The 14,411-nt window shown below is 49.7% G+C and overlaps 1 protein-coding gene across 8 annotated transcripts in view; it reads left to right on the forward strand.

Annotated features, from left to right (window-relative positions):
* The window catches only part of TMCO4 (transmembrane and coiled-coil domains 4), a 77,838-nt gene that overhangs the window by 42,659 nt on the left and 20,768 nt on the right, over positions 1–14,411 (forward strand). Inside the window, exon 14 of one of the 8 annotated variants that reach the window (XM_074377280.1) lies at positions 5,846–6,878. The exons of the other annotated variants lie outside the window; for them this stretch is intronic. Coding sequence (XP_074233381.1) covers positions 5,846–5,940 — 95 coding nt within the window. The 3' untranslated portion in view covers positions 5,941–6,878. Of the gene's footprint in view, positions 1–5,845; positions 6,879–14,411 lie in introns of those variants that run through there. 8 annotated transcript variants of the gene reach the window in all.

Genomic DNA, 14,411 nt, shown 5'->3' on the forward strand with positions numbered 1-14,411 from the left:
AGGCTCTAGGGGAGAGCCTCCCTCTTCCAGCTTCTGGTGGGGCCCGTGTCACTCGGCTTGCAGATGCCACACCCCCGTCTCTGCCTTTGTTCTCCCATCATTGTCTCCTTTGTGGCTTCTCACCTAAGAACATTGTTGGTGGCTTTAGGGCCATTCACATCCAGGATGATCTCATCTCAGGATCATGCAAATTTGCATGACCTACTTACATCTGCAAAGACATCTTTTCCAAAGAAAATCTCACTCACAGGTTCCAGGTGGGTACATCTTTTGGGGGAGCTACTGTTTAACCCTCTACAGACACCTTTGGGATCATGTCACACCATCCAAACGCACACTTCCCAGGCTGAGGCAGTGGAAATCCTGATTGCCCTGCCCTGGGCCTCTGGCAGGTGAGACCTCCAGGATGGAAGGCTGGTTTGGGACAGATCTGTCAGCAGGGGCTTAGAGGGGTGAGGTGCACAGCATGGGGCACTTGGGGCGCTGCACTGTTCATGGGACCCAGGCTAACCTCTCTCCCATGTGGCACAGCAGGAGCAGAGAGGATTCCTTTTGTGGATGGGAAGAGTGGCAAAGAATTTTCGGTGATCTTGAATCTTCCATACATTCTGTTGGCCAAAGCAAATGATAGCCAAGCCCTAGGTCAGTGGGGTGGGGCAGTGTGCTCTGTCCACAGCGGAGTGGGAGGGGAGCAAATATTTGCCAAATGGTAATCCTGACTCTGACTCTGGGGAACTCAGAGGTCCTGAACCCAGAGAGCTGGGCACTTGTGCACAGTCTCTCCGATGGCCCCCAGGGGATTTGGGCCCAAGGCCACCCAGATCACAAAGTAAAATGAATAAAAAATGGACATACACATACTCACAAAAAATACACTCACATGCCTGCATATTGGCACACACACGTGGCCTTCATCTTCCTGCAGTTCTCCCACGCCCTCTTCCCAGCCATCCAGAAAGCCTCTGGCCTCCAGGGCTTTACAACTTAGCACCCCAGTCCCCACCTCCCCACAGAGGGGGGGCCAGGCACAGCTGGAAGGACGGCGCAGGCGCAGGCCTCCGCGGGCGTCAGGTGACGGGGCCACGCAGCTCCTCCCCACTGAGATCCCACGTCAGTTACTGCGAGGGTGCCGGCTCTGGCATCAGGGCATCTGGTTTGAATCCCACACTCACTACTAAGCAGGTCGCCTAACCTCTGAAACACAGTATATAATAATAGTCTCAGCATGGAGGTGGTGAGGATTAAGTGCACTAGAGCAGATAAATGCTGGCATGTAATAAGAGCCTGGGACTGAGCATTTCTGTTATGCCAACATCTGTCTTAGGCTTTATACAAGGGAGCGAGCACATCAGATTAGAGCACCCCTGCGCACGTGGGTGACCCAGACCATGGACCGAGTTGAAGAAAAATCGGCCTCCCACAAGGGTGGGGGCCCAGTTCCGGTTCCTTTCTGTCCCTGCCCCCACCTTGCCCCCTCTTCCTTGGCCACCCCCTCCCAAGTCCTGGCCTTGTGTTACTCACGGGGCACCTCCAAGTCTCCAGCGGCCCAGGGTCATGAATGAATTAATTCACCCTCTGCCTGGAGCTGCTGTTCCATGTCTAATTCCTTCCAGCTTGGCCGTCTGGTTCCAGGCAGCCCTGCTTGTTTAACACCCAGTTAATCTGCACATGGAGGAGACCCTCTCCTAATTGCGGGAAAGCTGTCATTATCTGAGTTAGGGGATGTAAAAGAGGAATTAGTTTAATGCGATTGAATCCGCTAATTGTTTTGTAGATTCCCTCAAGACTGAGTAGTAAAATGAGGCAATAAATCCCTGAGCTCAGAAGCCTCAGCCAGCCTCCCCAACCCCTCCCTCCCAGCTACAGCCAGCCCGTCCTTCTCTCCCCTCCCCTAAGAAAAGCTGCCTGTAGCAGTCATCCTTTCCCAGGTTCACCTTCCGCTCTTGGTGGATGTTGCAAACAGCAGGGGGTTACTGCTTAGGGGTATGCTGCCATTCACCAGGTGACAAGGTGCCCCTCACCTGGGCCTGCCTCTCCCTCAAGCTCAGTGTGGGCAGCTTCCTTTCAAATAGGGGTCCAGACTACAAGCCCCGTGAGGGCAGTCGTGTCTGACCAACCTCTGTTCCTCCTGTACCCAGGATAAAGCCAACAGAGGGCGCTCTATAAGTGAGCTGTCAAACGTTATCAATGTTCACATCGTATCAGTCAGGATAGGCTAGGTTATGCTGCAGTGACAAACATCCCCTAGATCTTCAAGGAGTAACACAACAAAGGTTCACTTCTCATGCTGCCTGTCCACTGTGGGTAAGCAGAGGGCTCTGATCTTTGTAGCCGCTCAGAGATCCAGGCTGACAGAGGCTCCTGCAGGGGGGATGGAGATTGTGGTGAGTTAGGCACTGGCTCTTACAATGTTTTCACCTGGAAGTAACACAACACTGTCACTCATGTTTCATTGGCCAGAGCAAGGCAAGTGGACATTCCTAACATCCAGGAAGGGCCAGTGAATGTATTCCTACCATGTGCTCAGAAGGGAAAGACGCAGAACTATGTCAGGAATGGCCCCGGTGGCTGCCACACACACCTGATGTCCACTGCAGGGAACTCATACTTCCATAAAAGTAGCATCCAATAGTGGGCTTCACTTCCTGAACACTCTCAGTTGGTAGCCAGAAGACCCTAAGTGGATTCTGGCCTCTGGAACTAATTCTCAGCTGAGGCCTCAGCCAGACACCATCCTCGCTGAGCCTCTGTGTCTTTATCTACAAAATAGGGACTTTCCTCTCTTCCCTTGTTTTGCCTTACAACTTGGGGGATAGAAGTACATCTTGATGGAAAGCCAGAGGGGAGCAGGCCCTGAGGATGCTTGACTGAGAGCCCCCAGGAGCCCCGGAGCTGGGCCAAGGAGCCCCACGCAGACAAAAGCAGGAATGACACCCAGCACATTACCCACCAGAGGACCAGAGCTGGGTCCAGTCTGGCAGGGAGCAGGCCCCAGGCAGGCAAAGCTCTGAGCTGTGTTGATGGTGATTGGCTCCAGACCGTGCCCAGGAGCCAGAGAAGCAGGGGAGGTGACCTGGTGAAAATGCCTTGAAAATGAAGAGGTGCCCGCAAGTGGGAGTGGCTGCACCAGTCAGAGCAGCGGTGGCAACTGCAGCCACTCATGAGGGCCCAGCTCTCCGCCTGGTTCTTGCTCGGGGATGTATGTACCGTCTCCTCAACCCTCACAACGACCTCACGAGACGAATAGTCCTGCCCCCATTTTTCAAATGAGAAGAGTGAGGCTTAGAGAAAAGTGGAGTTGCTTGCCCGAGAACTACAATTTTGACACCTTTCTCTGACTCCAGAGCTCCTGTTTATACTATTATTTGGGGCCCCTCCTGGTTGGATGTTTTCACTCAAAACAGTGTCTCATATCAGACCTTCCCAGTAGAGAACTAGTCAAAATCAAATTCACTCCATTGGCTTGTATCCATGAAGCACCTACTGTGTGCCAGGCACTAGGCTGGGCTTTGAGGAGATGGCGACAAACCAGCCAGTACAGCTCCTGCCCTCATGGAGCTGACAGTCCAGCCTGTTAAATAATCTGCCCTCCCTGAGACATGAGTTGGGGTCTTGCAGAATGGCTGTGGGAGTCGGCAGTGATGTGTGTCAGTCATCTGAAAAGCTCTCAGTGCACAGTAGGTGCTCAGGAAAAGGAGCTCTTACTGTTCTTCCATACCAAGTTCTAGGGCAGCCACCTGGGTGAGGCTGACATCCTTAATCTGAGTGTCCTGCCCTTAGGTGTAGACAAATGGCTCCACCACATAAAGCCTGTAAGTACTTGGTTTAGGAAATAGAAGGAGACACAAGAAGCCAGCCCCCCAGAATGCAGTCAGATGCTCAGCAAAGCTTCCAAGTGTGCTCTGCTCCTCCCACAGCCCAGGCAGGTGGTTTGGGTTTGCAGGGGCTCCTCGGGGGCTGGACCACTCTCTACCCGTATGTGTGCGTCACCTTAGAGACTGTCAAGGTGTCTGTTGAGCTTTCTCCGTCAGTTAGTTAGATTCTCAGAGCCATCTTGCCACATATTCAGGTGTGCCCAGGCTGAGTGGAAGGACTGACTCCCAGTGGGACTCCCTTGCTTTCTAGATGAGTATTTCAATGCCTGATGTGGCTGGGGAATCTTCATGCAGAAATAGACCCAGATTCAGCGGGGGTTAACTGAGATCCCTACTTCCTGCTTCCATGATCAATTCATTATCATCATCATCGTCATCTCGCCAGCTAACAGTTATTGGGCACTTACTATGTACCAGACCCAGCTAAACACTTCACATGCCTTGTTTTATTTACTCCTCGCAATAATCCTATGAGGTTTTAATTATCCCCATTTTGCGGATGAGGAAACTGAGGCTTACAGAGGGGGCGTAATTAGTCCATGGTTGCAGGACTGGTAATGATGCAGCTGGAATTCGGATCTACAATGGCTAACCCAGGCCCTTTTTCATGACTTGTTCTCTAATTCTTATAGCAACCTAAGGTCAGGATAATTATCTCCATTTTACAGCTAAGGCTTAATGTGCTCAGGTGGGTCCCTTAGGATTTTTTGGTTTCAAGTCCTGAGATTCCCATCAACTGCCTTCCTTCAGCCACACCCAGAGCTCCTCTCTGCCAAGAAGGAAAACAGGGAGTTCCTGGTGACTCCTGTCTGCTTTTGTCCAGGCATCCTGTGGCTTTACACCTGTCCTCACCGTCCTTTCCCCTACCCCGCCCCAAGGCGTGGAGCCAGCGCAGATGCATCCTTCAGGGTGGGGCTCATAAGCTCCCTCCTCCATGTTCCACGTGGAAGGAAGCCTCAGACCAGGGAGCATTTAGAAAGGTTGTTTCTTGCCAAAAGATATAAACTAATTAGACTTCAGAAGATCTGGCTTGCCAAATTACACACACACACCAGGTTCTTAAAGGGGAAACACACACACACTCAGGATCCCCAGGGTTACTGATCTTTTTTCCATCAGTCTGGTCTTGATGAAAAAGCAGCCATTTTCTCCTGAGGTTATTATTGGTGGAGCCACAAGGACGCAGGCTCTCCAGACGTCAGCATCCCAAACACTGGGGACAGGATGCTTATTAGGGAGTCAGCAGCTCATAGGAAATGCTCCTTCATTTGGGGAACTAGAGCTGGACAAGGTGACCCCATTATCCTTGCTTTACTTCAGAGGGTAAAGTGTGCATTTGTTTGTTTTTGGTGTCGGTCACCACAGATCGGAGGTCTGTGCTGATGCCTAACAGTGACAGTTTATGTTTTTTTATTGGACTATAGTTGGTTTACAATGTTGTGTGAATTTCTGGTGTGTAGCAGAGTGATTCAGTTATATACATATGTATACATATTCCTTTTCATATTCTTTTTCATAATAGGCCATTACAAGGTATTGAATATAGTTCCCTGTGCTGTACAGTAGGGACTTGCTGTTTATCTGTTTTATACATAGTAGTGTGTATTTGCAAATCCTGAACTCCTAATTTATCCCTCCACCCCCGCCTTCCCCTCCGGTAGCCATAAGTTTGTTTTCTATATCTGAGTCTGTTTCTGTATTTGTTTGTGTGTGTGTGTGTTTAGTTTTTTTAACTCTGATCCTCACGCATCCTCAGGAGGCAGGCGTGTAATTTAGCACATTTCACAGAGAGGCAGACAAGGACCCTGAGACTCAGAGTTGAAGGGATTTGCCCAAAGGCAGAGCCGGGAGATGGCAGAGCTGGAATCTGCGCCCAGCGCCCGACCCTGAAACGTGGGCCACTCTCCTTGGTCCAGCTGCCCCTGCTCCCTGCCTCCCCCTTAAACAGCTGTCTGTCTCTGCATTCACAGCTTTGGGTCTGGCATTGTCTGTTCTGTTCGCCACTCCTGGCCCAGGACTCAGCACACACGAGGTACCCGATACCTGTCAGCAGTTGATTCGTTAACGAGGGACGTGAAAACCCCATGAAGTTTGCTGTGAGTGCTGCTGCTGCCGAGAACAGGGCCAAGGCCTTCGGGTGGTGACAGGCTTGAGCTGCCTCAGCTCAGCACAGCCCCCGAGACCCGGGCCAGCTGAACAGCCTATCGCCCAAGCCTCCTAGTGACCCAGGGCCCTTAGGCCGCTCGGCTTCCAGGCTTCCCCGCAGGCGCCATCAGCCTGCACGTGTTCACTCTGCACAGTGATCCCGCCTGCCAAACATTGGGGCCTGTGGGCAGGAAATGAATGCAGCCAGAATTCCCAGAGACGAGCAGTCCACCTCTGACAGCGCTCCATCAGCCAGCCGGCAGGAGGAATTTGCTCCGGAAGCAACTGACCCTCCGACCAAAGGCATTTCTGGCCCCAGCAGGTGGCAAGGGTGGGTGGAGGGGCAGTGCCTAATGCCAAGAAGAGCCACGATCCAGGTACTCCCCGACGGCCCCTGGGCCCCTGGTCACAGTGAATTGTCCATTTTTCTATGTATTTACTTGACAAGATTTCAGAAATTGAGTAGTTGGACAGAGCTCAATTCAAACTGACTCAGGGTATCTGGCTGAGCCAGGAAACGGCCACACAAACCGAGAAATCAGTTCTGCTTCAGTTATTTATGCATTTATTCTCCTCTCCACGCCCAAAAGATCGGAAGGGAGTTAATTAGTGACATGACATAGTGTCTCTGGCCGGTGGCCCTGTCCATGCCGTTGGCAAGACACCGTGTGATAAGCCAGCTTGCCGGTTCATGTTTTCACTCAGCCAATCAAAGCCCACAGGGCCCGCCGCGCTCTGGGCATCTCGGAGCGCGTTAATTACGTCGGTCCTGGCTCCCCCACCTCTTCTTCTTCTGTCTTCTGGCTCCATTTGATTCCTGCTCTTTGTGCCTTCAGGATGCAAGGGATGGTGACCTGAGCTCAAGTCCAGGCTCTGCTGGTTACTGTCTAGGTGGCGTAAGGCAAGTCACCTGACCTCTGAGCTTCAGGCTGACTAGTCAGATGGGAAGCTGAGGCCTCTTGGGACTTAATAGCTACTGCTTGTTGTACATACCGTGTACCAGGCACTCTGCTAAGTGCTTTGCATGTTTTCTGACCCTAAGATGTAGGTATGGATGTTCCTGTTTTGACAATGAAGAGGTTGAGGGCCGGGACCATATCCATTTCCTTCTTCCTTGTGTCACCAGCACTGGGTGTGGGACTTGGCACAGAGAAGAGGTACATAAAGGTATATATGGAGGGCCCAGGGTCCAGCTCCAGCCTGACTGCCCGGCTGGCCTCTCAGTAAGGTGGCTGTGACCACACGGTGCTTGGCAGTGAATCAGAGTTCCTTGCTCCCGCCTCCAGTAGTTTATCCAGGTGGATTTCCCAGGCTCACTGTGGCTCGCTGCCTCTGAGCTCTCTGGAAGAAACTAACATCTTCAGACTGGCAGCTCCCAGGGAAGGAATGGAGCAAAACGTAGGATTCGTTTTCTCCTTTAATAAAACTTTTGAACAGGTTTGGCTGCAGACTAGGCTGACCCCCTTTGAAAGGCATTTGCGTCCTCTTAGCAACTCAGACATCCTTGACCTTAGCGGTCGCACCTGCTGAAGTGCGTTTGCTCGCACACGGAACCTGGGTTGTCTCAGCTGTGTAAAAGCGGGGCCCTGGGGCCTTGCTCTGGCCTCACCTCTGGGGCCCGGCCCCCCTGCTCCACCATTAATTAACCCTCTAGGCTTAGTCACTGCTTGATCCATGTCACCCTCCTCCCACCAATTGGCCATAGACCCCCAGTGCCAACTAGGGTGCTGGTGTCCAGATATGTCCAGGGGGGCCGCTGGCACCCCAACAGAGCCCCAAGGGCTTCAGTGCCTGGGTGGCCAGCATGTCCCCAGATCTGCTCCTCGGCCTTTCAAAAACATGATTTTATCCATTTGGAACCCCGAGCTGATCAGAGGCCCACTAAGCACGTTGGCAAGAGACCGTGTCGGGAACTGAAGGCTGATTCATTTCGGCCCACCAAGAATTGTCACTTGCAAGGAGATGGAGCAGGCGTCCGTGCTCCCTGTCCGAGCTCCTGGGCAAAACAGACTATCTGCCAGAGCTTCTGCAGTGAGCACGGGGAGATGGACGGCATTCTTCTCATTCTGGCCCTGGTGAGCCCTGAGGACCGTCCCAGTCCCATGGACAGATCCCCTCTCCAGCGACTGCTTCCAGTTTCCTTCCCTCCCTGGCCATCCCCTCACCCAGAGTTTAGTGTGAACAGGTCCTGTGCCTGAGTCCTGGTTGATAAAAACTGAAGAATCCAGACCCTGGCCAGTGAGGAGCATTCCTGTGGGGACTGGGGGTTCCAGCAGGGGAAGCAAACACCCCAAGTCCTCTTAATTTACATATTAATGAACCGTCTCAGTTCACAGCATTCTGTAATGGAAACTGTCGGGTTATTTTCCCTCTGTATCTAAGATGTCCATGACCATCAAGCCTGCTTAGCCGCCATCACCAAAACAGCTGTCTTTTAGAAAATTGCCTGGCCTGTTTTGTAGAACAGAAGACTAGAACATTCCTGCCTCTAGTTAGTGTGTTCCCCACACTTTGTGTTTTAATGACAGAGTCTGAGTTTGGGGGCCCCTGTCCCTGCCATCCCAGCACGGATGTCCCCGTGTGAACTCTGACCTTTCAGGTCTCCAGTATGTTCTTTATTCTTCATTTCTTCCATCTTTGGTTCACTCATTTACTCATCCATGTATTCATGCAAAGCCTCATCTCCTGGATTTCCACGACTTCTCAGGAAATCCAGCCGTGAGAGCAACAGCTTATAGATAAATGTAAAACATTAGAACCAGAAAGAACACCGATGTGAGCAGGAGGGGTGAGGCGGTTGGGAAGCCCAAATGCAGGAGAGTGGACTTTGCAGCCGGGCCTGGATCTGAATCCCAGCTCTGCCACTTACTAGCTGAGCACATGTACCTAGTCCCTGTGCCTCAGTCTCCTCGTCTGTGAAATGGGTCTACTAATGCCTTCGTCAGAGCATGACTGGAAGGATTAAGTGGAATAATACATGTAAAGCACTTAGCAGAAGGCTGACGAGTAGTCGGCATTCAGTCCCCACTCTCTTTGTCACTTACTGTTATTGTTAAATTTTCTCCTGTTATTACCCACTTGCTATCATTGAGCTGTGAATTTAACTACTAGTTTCCGAGCAATCGAAGCAAAAACAGAAAGCATTGAAAGAATATAAAGTACCTGTTTCTCACTTCCACGAGGGGACGTGGAGATGCCAGCTCCACAAGTAACAAGACCTTCCGTTTCAACCTGACATTCTGTCTGACGGTTGCACCCTCTCCTTTTAGGAGCGAAGTGCTCAGGTTCCGGCCCAATTAGCCATCAGAACCTCAAACAGCTCTTGATGGAAAGGTTACCCACCTGGAGCTCTGAGGACACGTCATGGTTGGGGATGACCTTTCCAAGGGGCTGCCTAATTGTCAGGTTGTCGCAGGGGTGTCTGCAGACACTCAGACTGGAGATGATTTCTTCAGCTTTGAGCACCTGGGTACTTGGAAGAATGTTAACTAGGGGACCAGTCCCAGGGTGGATCTTCATTGGGGTGATTTTACACTTTGTAACTTAGCCGTGGCTGGAGATTGAGGCTTCAGGGGACTCTTGTTGAACCTGGATCACAGCTTAGAAAGCAGCGGAAAGCATGGCTTTTAGTGCATCCTGCCTGTTCATCCTACTTTCCTCTGCAGGAGTTTGATGGAGAACAGCTGCTCATCTCCAAAATAAGAAGCCATCCTTCCAAGATGAGGGGAAGCAGGAGGGGAGCTGACGTTTATTGAGGACCTACTGTGTGCCAGGTAGCAATAGACTCCATCTCAGTCTTCTTCCCAGTCACCTAGAAAGGTGTGGACGTCATTACACCTGGAAGCAGGTGTTAACAGTTTCCATTTTTATGGATGGGGAACTAGACGCCCAGGGAAGTTATGTGACTTGTCCAAGGGCACACAGCCAGTAACAAGCAGATCTGGGATTCTAATTTAGGTGCGTCTGACTCTAAACCACTTCCTTCTTTATGTTGCCTCTCGTCATAAGCTTGCAGCCCTCAAATTGCCTCAAATCTGAGTAAGAGAGTGGACACCAGCCTTAAAACAAGGGCAGTAACAGTACCAAATGCCTCATTGCAAGGGCCCAGATATTAAGCAGTTCCCAGGAGGGAGCCTTTCTTTCCAGGTGGCAGGGGAGGCTTCAAGGAGGAGGTGGCAGGTCTTGAGAGAAAAGGTAAACCTTGAGAGGCTGCAAGGGAGACAGGCCTTCGAGCTGGGGACTGGCAACAACAGAGACCCAGAGGGAGGAGGATGAACAGTCTGGGGAGGGCAGGCGACCTGAGCCAAGGTTTCTGCTGGGAAGTTGGCAGAGGTGAGGTTGGAGAGATGAGCAGGGTCAGGAACGCAGGGGTTGGACCTGTTGAGCGGAAAGCAGGGACCTGGACGCAGGCTGTGACTTGAGTCTTTCATGTCAGTGCTTTCACTTGATGTCTGTATTTACCCATCGGTCAGCTGAGGACCCACCACGTGCCAGCACCTGTGCAGGGCACTGAAGGGACAAAGGTCAGCCAGACTCCATCCGCCTGCTGAGATCACAGATGGGAAGGGCTCCCCGCCGATCACGCCCCCCACCCCATCCCAGCCACCCCTGCCTGTGGCTGCACAAACCTGCCCATCTGCTGGTCCCAAAGGCCCCTCTGCTCTCTCTCTGCTTCCCAGAGGCTGAGATCTCCAGCCGCCAGTTCAGCCCAGCCTTCAATACCCGATAAGAGGCTTGTTGAACTGCACCAAATGAAGCCAGCTGACTGAGTGCCCTTCCTGCCAGGCCCTTCCCAGTTAGAGTCTCATTTGTTCACAGTCACACAGGCATAAGTGAAGGAGCAGAGGGTGGGCCCCAGGGCTGCCTGACTCCCACAGCAGGACTCTCTCCATGGCCCCATGGGGACCCTAGACCTGTCCCTTAATTTGATAGCTGAGTGTTGGCCCAGCTTATCCAGGATGCAAAGCTTGTTAAAGGCACCTCCAGGCCTGGAGTTCTCTTCTCAAAGTTCCTCTCAGGGACCCCAGGGAGTGGCAGGTGCTCTGGGGTGTGGTCAGCCCACCCCTTGGCAGTGGCATTTCAGGAAGCTTCTGGGGGAGGGCCCGACCCTGGAGACACCTGGTGCATTTCTGATCGCTGCAGCACCACCTTGTGGTGACTTTCAGGCTCACATTTCACAAGCCTAGCACCGAGGGGGTTTCCAGCAAGTGCTGGCTGGGGAGGGTCTGCCAGCTGCCTTCCATCATGGGCCTGTGCAGAACTGAGCAGCTGCTCCTGCTGCCTGAGAAACTCCCCTGTCACCTGCTATATCTTCCTTGTTTGCATGTATTAGGCATCAGTCGCTGTGCCGTCTGTTTCTGACAGGGAATAAAAAGTTGTAAAGCTTTGGGGGTTAGGGGTAAGAGGAAGCAACCACAGGGAAATCTTATTTTGTCCCTAGATCCAGTCACATTCAGTAAAGTACCAGTTGAAATATGACCACCTTTTAGAATAGCTGTGCCATCAGAAAGCAAACCTCGTGTTGCAGTCCAAAGAACATCAAATGTTAAGTCGACTCAACTTGCTAAACTGTAGCCAATGCCGTGAAGCCAGCAGGTTGTCACCATTAGCAGGAGGGTACTAACCACTGTGGACTGACAGCCAGGTTCCCAACCACAGGAGTTATTAAACAGGTTCATGATTCGAGTCATTTCTTTTGGCATGGGTGTTCCGATATAATATTTTCATATCAACTCATAATCTTAAGTAAATTTATTTTATAAAGAACCATTACCTCAAATGGAAACTCAGTATTGTCATACCTGAAAGGAATCATTAAAACTTTAAAAATAAAACAATTCTTATAAGATCTAGCATGATGCTGTCCCCTGCCAAAGGCTCTGAGCCTGAGGCCTGTCCTTTTTCTTTAAAAAGAGAGATGACTAACATATGATGGAGAAATATTAGAGCTATAGTAGCAAGTTCTAGAGTGGCAACCGTGTGAACTGATTAGCCTGAAAATTCTCCTCCTACGAGTACTCCAGAAATGATAGGTAAACTATAGCAAATATGTTTTTAAACGCTTAGCTGAGCTTCCAAAAAGTAAAGGAAGTCACCAGAGGTGAGAAGCAAGGAGGGAGCAGGACCACAGTAATAAGCATGTTGCGCTGACTGGAAGGGAGGAAATTCAGGGAATTCAGAGACACAGGACCATGCCTCACTTGGGTTTAGGGTTCACGTTTACACCACCTGCGTGATCCAGGAATTCCCCAAGTCAAAAAACTGACACCAGAGTACTCTGGAGAAAAAATGGGTCCTCAATCTGAACTATACAGATTTGCATATAAGAGCAGCTTTAAAGATGAACTTATCTTTCAGATGAAAAAACACACAAGGGGAAAAACCCACTACATGGAAAAATTACAGACAAACTAACATCAGAATTAGGCCCTCAGTCCTCAACAGAGCAGTCTGAAGGAGCCCCCCACCAAAAACAAGGGCAGGTTTACAATTATTAAAGATATAAATTAGGGGGGTGAGGGTATAACTCAGGGTAAAGTGTGTGCTTAGCATACAAGAGGTTCTAGGTTCAATCCCAAGTACCTCCATTAAAAATTCTTTTATAAATAAATAAACCTAATTACCCTCCCCCCAAATAAGCAGGTTTACAATTATTAAAAGACATAAAATAAAACATTGAAAACAACTGTGTAGAGCAAGACACTGGAAAAAAAATAACAGGGAGATTTTAAAATAAATCAAATGGGAATTCTAGAAATGAAAAAACAGTCATTGAAATTGAAACCTTGGTGGGTGAGTTAAACAAAGATAAGACAAAGCTAGAGAGAGAAATCATGAGTTGGAAGATTGATTTGAAGAAATTACCAACAATGCATCATGGAGAAATAAAGAGATGGAAAATAGGAAAGAGAAGTTAGTGTTTGACAGTTGCCTGCTACCAACTCCAAAAAGAAGAGAATAGGAGAGAGATCCAATTTATTGGCTGAGAATTTTCCAGACTTGATTCCTGAGTTTCAAGGAACATGAGTTTTGAGCAGGATAAATATTTTACACCTACACACATCATAGTGAAATTGCAGAACTTCAAAAAAAAATTATTTAAATCACTACTTTAAAAATGATTTTAAAAAAATTACTTACAATGAAAGCTCAACTAGACATGTGATTTCTCAAAACAATAGAAGCCAGAAAAAAGAAAAAGAACTGCCAATCTAAAATTCTATATCCAGCTAAACTATCAATCAAGATGGAAGCCAAAAGATATTTTCAAAGACTGAGCAAGTTTACCTCTAACAGACCCTGCTACAATAACTAGTTAAGGATCTACTACAGTGAAGATTACTGTGATAACAGGGGGAGAGCATCTAGCACAGTTCCTGGAATCCAGGACCATGCTGGGTAAATGCTCTCTGCTCTTATCATAATTGAATAATAGCCTCCAGACCCTGCTCTGCAGCTGTGACCTCTGGCCCTCTAGTTCTGGTGTCTGTGCTTGATCCTGAACTTGATCAAGATCAGCACTTGAACACCCCACCTTGATCTTGCCTAAAGGCTTCTGCCTTGGCCTACTTTTCCACTTCTCTAGGTGGATCCTGCCTTCACTCAGGGCTCCCAAAAACCATGTCCCTGAAAACTAGCCACTTGCCCACAACCTGGCTGGGCCACCCCTGCACCCTGGCATCCTTCCCACCCAGTGTTCTTCCCACTCCTTCTTCTTTCCACCAGGTGAGAATCAAAGAAACATTCATCTAGCACTGATATCACCAGAGACTTTTAACCCCTTGCTCACTGCACATGAGCTATCAGCACTTTGCAATGTCTCAGCAGTACTGTTCATATCTGTGATAGACTGATAACAAAAAAATGGCCCTAATTCTCCACCTGCCTTGTATCCACATCCTTTTCAATATGATGTTGAAGCTTTTTCCATCAAGAAGTGGAGTCAGTTTCTCCACCCTTTGAATCTGGGCTAGCCTTGTGACTTGCACTTGCTAAAAAAGGTAAAGGAAGTGACATCATGTCAGTTTCAAGCCTAGGCCTCAGAAGGCCTTGCACATGAATTCCACTCTCCTAGAACCTTGTCACAGTCCTAAGAATAAGTCAAGGTTAGCCCACTGGAGGATGGAAGACTACATGGAGCAAAGCCAAGTTATCTTAGCCAGCCCTGAGCCTGCCAACCAGCTGACTATAGGCACATAAGTGAGCCCAGGGGGATCAGGCATGCCTGGATAATCTCAGCAGAATTACCTAGCTCACTGGTAGGCTCATGAGAAATAATACATGGTTACCTTAAGCCTCTGAGTTTGGGGGTTGATTTGTTACACAGCAGTAGCTAGCTTATATAACATATATGATCTTTCATTTATGTATATGCATATATATAATGAAACG

This window comes from Camelus bactrianus, chromosome 13, assembly GCF_048773025.1.
Source record: "Camelus bactrianus isolate YW-2024 breed Bactrian camel chromosome 13, ASM4877302v1, whole genome shotgun sequence".
Lineage (NCBI taxonomy): Eukaryota > Metazoa > Chordata > Mammalia > Artiodactyla > Camelidae > Camelus > Camelus bactrianus.